This window comes from Lotus japonicus, chromosome 1, assembly GCF_012489685.1.
Source record: "Lotus japonicus ecotype B-129 chromosome 1, LjGifu_v1.2".
Classification (NCBI taxonomy): domain Eukaryota; kingdom Viridiplantae; phylum Streptophyta; class Magnoliopsida; order Fabales; family Fabaceae; genus Lotus; species Lotus japonicus.
This window is the reverse complement of record NC_080041.1, coordinates 126,930,130-126,939,148: the sequence shown is the minus strand read 5'-3', so window position 1 is coordinate 126,939,148 and position 9,019 is coordinate 126,930,130. Positions and strand designations below refer to the sequence as shown.

Genomic DNA, 9,019 nt, shown 5'->3' with positions numbered 1-9,019 from the left:
AGATAGGGCCATTTATAAAACTTAAAAGTGATAGAAAAAGGAGAAGAATATTCCCAAATAGCAGGTCTTCTGGCAAATGGCAATTGACTGTACAATTTTCTAACTAGACTAGAAGCCAAAATCATGGCATCTTCAAATTAGAAATTGAATTCACAGCCCAGAAATCCCGTGACAGTTCAATTACAAGTGTTCCACAAGAGAAGCTTTTAATATATATTTTTTTGGTATATCAGTGTATCATAGAATAATTAACTTTAAGCCCATCCTTGAGATCCTAAAATTGCAGGTGGAACCCACAGAGTAAGATTCTTGAAAGGGACTGATATTTTCTAATTCACTTGTCATTTCCCTATCAAACAAAAAATTGATAGAGATGTCTCAATGTGATACGGATAGAAGAAGCTTTTTGCTTTTGCTTCTTGTCCATTTTAAGGGTTTAATTACAGTTTTGATTTTACTACAACAACATTCAGCACAACACAAGGTGTCTGTCCATGACATTTTTTCAATTGGAAAGCATAACTTCCCAGTAGTTAATTATAATAAAAGAAAAATTGAGATGAATAGGTTCTTTTAAATAATTTTTTTTATGATTCATCTTTTCAGAGAATTCAATTATCAAACATTCATTTCTGAAGTAGAGCCTAAAGATATTACAAAAGCTCTACAAAATTGAACTGAAAGAAGCAAAGTCTAAAGTTTGGTGCCCAGACCTACGGACAAGACGATCATTATAACCAAATGGGTATTCATAAACAAACTTGATGAAGATGGAAAAGTGACAAGGAAATGTTAGTTTCTCAATGCTACAATCAACAATGAAAGTATAGACTATACTGAATGTGTCATGGGAATGTGTCAATCAAGAGATTCATCCACTTGTTGCTACGAGTTGGAATTGGTGATGTGTTGATGAATTTTCGAAATTGTGCATCTTTTTTCTCAATTCGTCATACGAAATGATCGAGCTTTAGAATTAGATTATCAACATTGTCTAGTCGTGACATTTAAGAAGAATGCCCCTTTCTGAGTATGCTTCTTCGAAGAATTCTTCTTCGGTGGAAAATTCACCGTCAGATGATGGTCATTTACATGCTTGAAGCATCGTTTTTTGTCTTCACGGGGAAATGCCAAATGTTATTTCAGAGTTGAGATTGATCAAATCTTTTCATCTTTGGTGGTGGTGCGCGACCTTGCAAGACTTCTTTGGCACTACGAGCTGCATTGACATTAGGAGGAATGCATTTGTAAAAGGAAATTTGACGCTCAAGTCAATGAGAGAGAAAAAAAAAATCTCAAAATCCAATAAAAACTTAAAGTTTGGACAATGAATAATACGTAAATAAATGAATGATTACACCTATATTTATAAGCTTAATATATGTCATATTTGTTTTTTTATAGGCATCTGTCATATTTGTGACTTGTGGTCTCTTAGATGCCTCAAGAAAGGTCTTCCAAGACAATGTTTACCTTCGAGTATCTTGGTGTTGTGGCCATTAATTTTAAAAGAATTAATGTCACATGTCACTTTTTTCGTTTTTTCTTCCCGCAGAACATGAGCTAAACAAACAAGTGCCCATCTGGGGCGACATGCCAAGAGTTTGGGCTCATGTCCCATTTTCAGTGCTTTTTTATGGTAGTGTTCTGCCTTTCAATCAATTGCGTATCTTCGAAAAACAAAAAAGAGGATCTGCGATTGTGTTTTTTTTTTGTTTTAAAGTAATTGTGTTGCATTGCACATAGACATAGTGACCTTTGACCACAACAAAAATAGTGGTCTGGTTTTGTTGTTGTGCCACTTTAAAAGTTTCTTTTTTTTGAATTCAAGTACGAGGCATTTATTCATAATAATAATCAAAAGTGTCTACAAAGATTGCCTCAGCCAAAGCTCTCGGTGGATTATCCCACCAGATTTGAGAGGGAAAAACAACTGTTAGGGAAGCTAAAACATGAGCTGCATTGTTTGCTCTTCTATTAACATGCCTAATCACCAAGGAATTAAAACCTCTAATGATGTGTCTGCAATCAGCCCTATCACAATCTGAGAGTCGGATTCGATGATAGCATCCTCAATTTCCATATCCACGGCTGTCTGCAAGTACCATCGGAGCGCCATTGCTTCTGCAATTGTTGGGTCCATACGGTGAGGCTCAAAAAATGAAGCTGCAACCATTAGCTTAGAGTCATGTGCACGGACTACCATTCCAAAACATGTGGAGGAAGAACCCGTCCAACCAGCATCCACATTAATTTTGAAGACACCTTCAGGCGGCGGTTCCCACTTTCTTTTGCAGCCGGTGATGTCTTTTTCAGTTGACCAGCCTTGAGCTTCTTCCCATTCTGCAAAATTCTTAAGGCTCTGTTGCATAGTCATGTCTGGTGGTGCTAGCACGTTGTTGAAGAGCTTTGAAGGCAATGTTTGTAAAATATTTGTCTGCATGTAAAATGAAAAATAATATATTGAAAATAAAAGATAAAAAATAAATTTCAATATAAATAGAATTAAAGGTACCTGTACCAACATTTCAAAAAAAAAAGGTACGTGTACTACCCGTAACTTTGTGCACTTAATTAATTTCCATCAAACTAAAAATATATCTTCATTTTAATTAAAATTAAAAACGGATATAATTTTTTTTTTGAACTCAAAACGGATATAATTATTCCTTGTACGTTGTATAGTATGATTGGATGTCCGGCAATGTACCAAATAAGGATATTAGCTATATTGGTCTATCTATGCATTATTAATTGTGATTAATTTCTATGCACCGACGGTGTAAAAAGTTTTACACCATCATTCAATCACAACCTTCCATTTTCTATTTTAGATATTATTAAATTTAAAATTAATTGTGATATAATAAAATGAAGGGATGTGATTGAATGATGGTGTACAATTTATTTACACACTCAGTGCATAGAAATTAATCTCTAATTAATTTAAGAGATAAGAAAAATCAAATGGAGAATGAAAAGTTGATTTTTTTTAATTCAGATAAAATTATAAAAAAATTACGTTGATTTAATAAAAGTAAGGCTATGTACCAAAAAAAAAAAGTAAGGCCCAATTAAAATCCTGCCCTATCACTTTCAAAAAAAAAATCCTGCCCTATCAAAATTAAGTCTTTTACCTAAATTTGTACAAACCCATCCTAGTATTGTTGAGGCCTTAAATCAAAATCCAGCTTCAATTTTATAAAAAAATTACGTTGATTTATTAAAAGTAAGGCCCAATTAAAATCCTGCCGTATCAAAATTAAGTCTTTTACCTAAATTTGTATTTTGTACAAACCCATCCTAGTATTGTTGAAGCCTTAAATCAAAATCCAGCTTCAACTAATTTTATCGAGATAAACATCTAGCAATTAATGTTGCCATGTTGAAGTCTTAAATCAAATCCCACATACTTGTGTAAATATTAAATAATATTGTATGCCCCCATTATTTTATACAGATGCTCAGTTACATCATATTTTCATTTCAACAAAAAAACATCATATTTTCATTTTACTTTTTTATGTTTTTAAAATTTCAATTTAATTTTGATATGAAATAAAATAGTAAAATCTAATTGAATGTCTATTGAATTTTATTAGTGGTTTCTTCCATGTCATCTCTAAAGTAACTTGATTTCAAAAAAATAATAATCTCGAAAGTAACTTGAAGTAAAAGAAACAATAAATTAAATAATCAATATTAGAATAAGGAAACTTAAAATAACTTACAACTTGTAAGATAACATTAATGTCATCTAAAATGTTGTGATATAGAAGAATCCCACAATTTTATTTCAGTATATAATTATTAAACTCTTTTTTCAATCTCATAAAACGACCCAAAATTAAGCATACATGTACTATGTCTGCTTGAAACTTGAAAGCAAAGTTAGGAAATTTCCAGAGGGGATTGTACGTGCACATTGTTATAAGTGTCAATGTGTGTGACACTTTGATCATTTTCGGAAGGACGGAAAAGTTGATTATCTACATTTACCTGAGCCATTTATGCAATTCACATGGGTATATACCCAAATTTATATACCTAATAAATTGGATTGTATTAGTTATTACCCTTTGAAGAGCAACTAATGTTCAGAGACTGTCAGGTGATAAAGATTTCAAGTCAATGCAAGTGACAATTACGTTTTCAATATTCATTATTGGAAAGAGACTGCCATAGACACTCCAAGCATTCATAAGTGCATCGCCCTTAAAGCAACACAAATGCATCTATATAGTAGAGAGAAATGTAAAATATAATAGATAATGTGATAGAAAAAAAAGAGACTAAAAAAATGTGAATATGAATGCATTAAAATTCTTTTATGTAAGGCTGAACTTCAATTTTTCTCGTTCTCTATTTTTAATGTTTCTTATTAGTAAAAATATTGTTGAGGTGGAGTACATCCGGTAATTTTACTCCATGTCGTCAGTAAGCAGTAAGTACTAAGTAGGGGCAGCTTTTCTCACATTTATTGTCCTTTGACATGATATGAACAGAACAAATATGTAGCATGTGTTATTGGACTTAAAAAGGAAGGTTATATTAATGGGCAATCCTATACTAATATGCACTGGTATCACTGAAAGGTTATGAAACTTATGATCATTTCAATTTTCTAAGTAGGGACAAAGGTAAAGCAAAAGGAACATGGTGGTAATCAATATTTAATTTTTGCATTAAATACATTAACTATTAAAAGACATGGAGTAATTCTTTCAAAAAAAAAAGACATGGAGTAATAACAAATTTCCTTTTTTAATAAATATATTAAATGATAAAATTAAAAATTGAAAGAAAAAAAACTGCATTGTCAAAAGCTTTAATAACTTTAGAAAAAATCCTCCTGTAACCAAAAATATTATTATTCAATACTAATTATTAAATTTGAGTAACATTAATTATTTACACATGCAAAAAAAACTGTAGGAGCAATATTTATTGAAATGTCTTTACTTATTTATTTAAATTCTAAAAGAAATTATATAATGTCAAAAATATTTTAAATAAACACGTCGCTAATCTACTACTTCTTATTCTTCAGTTACTATTCCTAAAAGACCTCCAATTGCCTTTCGACACGTGGCTTTCTCATTTTCTTTCAATTTTTTTTCTAAGCCGTTCTTGAATCACTCTCAGCTTTCTCCTCCTCAATTACTAACCCTAGAATGGTAGCCCCTCTCACAGCCCCCTTTACCCACCTCGCCGTACTGCCGTCATCACTCTCAGCTTTCTTTATTTCTCTTTCATAAATTCAATTTCTGTACTTGAATCTTGAACACCAGCTGTGATTCAGTGTATTCGATCATGTTTCTACCCACGCCTCAACAACTCATCCCATTCGTCTTTTCCGATTGATCTGAATATGTGTTACTTTCGGCGCCGGCGGTAGGGTTGGCGGAAGATCAGTTGACAGCGGTGTAGCTTCGAACCACTCACGATTTTACACCTCAAACCTTTCACTGTCATGTCGTCCTTCTTACTCCTTCAAAACCGGGTACGAATCGTTTAATAATCTTTCCTCAGTTGTCAATCTTTTCATCTGTAAATCTGTAAAGAAAGCTTTCAAAATTCAAAAATTGATTGTTCAAATCCTGGCTATAAATACCCCATTGCCTGAACTGCCACTCATCTCATTTCTGTTTCCCAATTTCTACATCTTGAAATTACTTGTCTTTGCAATTTGCAATTCCACTTCTCTCACTGATTTCACTGACCTTTTTCATTTATCCTTTTCCATGACTGGATACATGAGTTCAATTCGGAGCTTATGCCCCGGTAGAGAATCATGGAAGATCAGAGCAAGGGTCATAAGGAAGTGGGAGATAGCTCCTACCTCTGATCCTGCCAAACCATATGCTCTGCAACTTGTGCTTATTGATTCTGAGGTAATAAACTCTTTTGTGCTTTTTTTTACCTGTATCAGTAACAATTGCATTATAACATTATTTATGCATAATGATACAAAATTTCTTGCATAATGATACAGAATTTCATTATTATCATTTATGGGTTGAAACCAATAAGAGAGTGAGGTTTGTCATCATGTACTGGAGCAAGAACAGGATGGGGATTTGGTGTTTGAAATGCTTTAAGAATTGTCTGCGGTTCATAATTTGTTCTTTTTGGGTTAATTTGCATGGTTTGTGCATTTGATATTTGGTTGTTCTATTTGTAATTTAAAGTAGTGGATTGAACTAAAAAATGATCCTTCCAGTACATTATTTGATCAGAGAAAATATATCACTCAGTTTTTTTCTTTTATTTCCAGTCATAGGGAGTTAAAGGAAGAGAGCATGAAATAGGAGAAGGAATTAAATAAGTGTACAAGATTATTCTAGAGACAGGTGTTGTGGTTGATTAAAATTTAAAGACATGTACACGTAGTTGGTGGCATTAGTAATACAGAGTATGAGTTATAGTTATAGCAGGCCTCGTGTATGTGTATTTAATGGTTACTACTATTGTGATTTGTGACAAGTTTCTGTCTTTGACCGAATACAGGTGTAGAGGAATAGGAATTGGAGAGCAATAAAGAGTCAAATTAGTTCCTGATATGTGAAATGATGATATGTATGTTTTTGTGTGTGCACCTATCATTAACAATATTCCTCCATGGGAAATTATTGACCCATGCTCTGTAGGTGGTCCTGCATATGTGATTTTTTATGTGCTATTGGATTTGTCGTAACTCTTCAGAATGAAAACATGACAAAACCTTTAATTCAGTAAAAGCCGAAGAAGTTACTTAATTTTCTCTTCTACTTCTCATTATATGATATAATATATACTTTATAAAATGTTAAATTTGTTTGCTTTAATTATGTACATATTACCAAGGAGCATAGTCATTAACTCAAACTTTGTGATCGTAGATGATGGAATGTTGGTACCAGTCTGTTGAGGAGAGAATATCAGCTTCAACAGTATGTCCTCCTTCACCAAAGGTAATGAGAGATTTTTTTTAGAACTAAATTATGATTTCAATTTTGATTGCAAAAGCTCACTTTTCGTTATGGAGTATAGATATTACCTAAAACTATGATTGGTGCATTACCTAGGGGATCTGTGATTCTAATATGGGCTGTGTGTGTTGGCGGTTAATTGCGTGGGAATGAAGGGCCAACCTGTATGCGTCTTCTTAAGTTTTGATTGTACCACCCTTTTCCCCCTGTTTTCATTGTTCTGTTTCTGATCCGTTACTCCCCCCCCCCTCTTTCTTTTCTCCATAGTGATTTTGTGTGTTTGAGAGATATTCTACCTTTTTTCGTATGTCAATGCTTTTTTCTTCAACTGTTTTGGCCATTTCCAGTGGCATAGGAATGTCAGCAATTAATCCCTTACAGTAGCAGTTCAGAATTAATGTCAGCAACACCCGGTTGTTTCTGCCATTTAATGTAGAAAACTTGAACCCAAGGCAGTGAAATATAGATGTTTTAATTGAATTTTGATAGAGGGAAGTGAGATAGACATCACTACAGTATAGGATAATACACATAGGGAGTAAGAGATTTAATTGGCTTCTTTCAAGTTATTTTTCTATATCATTGGTTGGCTACTTTCATATATTGGTTGGCTCTTTCATATTTAGTTTTGTTCTACCATTTTTTAAAATCTTATTGAGGTTATAAATTGTTACTGTTCCTCATATATTCCAAAGGCCTTCATGAGCAATTCCTTCTTCAATGCTGGGTTTGGAGGCTTTTACAGGAAGTCTTGATGACTATGGCTATGAAGATTACCTAAGTGGTAATGATATGAATTTGAGTTAATAATGCAGTTGCTGATTTTTTCTTTAAATTCACTACCAAGTTGTTGTACCTTCTCTTTTCCATGTTGCACTACCAAATGTGTGTGTTTGTGTGAGAGAGAGAGAGAGATAGACAGAGTTCAGTGACTGTGCTAAAGAGTTAGTGAATTAATTTCGATCCATTAAATTGGCATGTGTATTAGGGCTAAGTTTATGATGCAGATGAAGTTAAGCAGCAGCTTTTGTGTTCCCACATTTTATTCTCATCCCTATCCTTTCAGGTTGTGCATGATAGGTGTAGCTGATGATTCTTGTGATTGATTTCACAGATGATGAGTATGATTTAGAAAATGCTCTCAAGAAAATGCTTTCAAGAGAGTTGTGTCATGACTTGAAGATGGCTTTGGCATGAAGGATGCATCAAGTTCAGTCTTATATGTTTTGAGTTTGTTGTAAGTTGGTTAATAGTGTTTCTCTTTTAACTTGCTTACTTTGAATTCTTAAGCATGCATTTTTCTTTATTGCAAGTTGGTTAATAGCTTTCTTTTATTTCTGTAGAATCATTTGGATTTTATATCATTAACTAAAGATATGCTACTTATTTTTGCAGCTTGCCGAGTTACTGTGGTGTTTTGGTTGAATGACTACAGATAATTATCTTAGCCAGTTTCGTTCAAGCATACAAGTGCCGGAGTTTCACATAATATGGCTTCATTTGAATTAGCTGAAGTTACAGACCTTTGGACATTCTCTTCAATAATATTGATGACATTCATTGTTTGGTGTTGCTTTTTATTGCAATTCCTTGCTATGCATACATTTTTTGTGTCTAAAGTAACACATACTGATGATTGTTGTAGTTCTTTCTTAGCCGATTGTAACACACATCTCTATATGTTTTAAATTTGAGTCTTCACTTCGGACAATGAAACTATATTTATATACCCTCATTCTCATTTATCTATGTAACTTATCTCTTTAAAATACATATTCTCTCTATTTTCCTTGAAGCTTGGCTCTCACTTAACATTATTGTAAAAAAAAACTTCAATTCAACTCTATGACAACGACAACGAAAACTTTATCCAACTAAGGCTGGCTATATGAATCACTCGATCCATTTGTTACTAATTGTCTTTAACTTAATTTTTTTTGCCATTGAAATCACTTAGTGGTTCTTATAATGGGTTCAATTGAAAATCACGTAAGGGAGTTTTTAATTTGTAAAAGAAAAGCTTTCAGATTACTCTTTTGCTTGCTCAA

At 33.0% G+C, this 9,019-nt stretch overlaps 2 protein-coding genes across 2 annotated transcripts; one reads left to right on the top strand and one right to left on the bottom strand.

Annotated features, from left to right (window-relative positions):
- Positions 1-1,990: 1,990 nt before the first annotated feature.
- Positions 1,991-4,008, bottom strand: LOC130724666 (uncharacterized). Its single transcript, XM_057575946.1, has 2 exons — positions 4,000-4,008; positions 1,991-2,437 (listed from the first exon to the last, which is right to left on the bottom strand). The coding sequence occupies exons 1-2, from the start codon at positions 4,006-4,008 to the stop codon at positions 1,991-1,993; spliced, it is 456 nt and encodes a 151-aa protein (XP_057431929.1).
- A 1,135-nt stretch (positions 4,009-5,143) lies between these two features.
- Positions 5,144-8,742, top strand: LOC130730462 (uncharacterized). The gene is made up of 4 exons (XM_057582477.1): positions 5,144-5,894; positions 6,882-6,953; positions 8,038-8,208; positions 8,367-8,742. The coding sequence occupies exons 1-3, from the start codon at positions 5,745-5,747 to the stop codon at positions 8,059-8,061; spliced, it is 246 nt and encodes an 81-aa protein (XP_057438460.1). The 5' UTR covers positions 5,144-5,744; the 3' UTR covers positions 8,062-8,208; positions 8,367-8,742.
- The last annotated feature ends 277 nt before the right edge of the window (positions 8,743-9,019 follow it).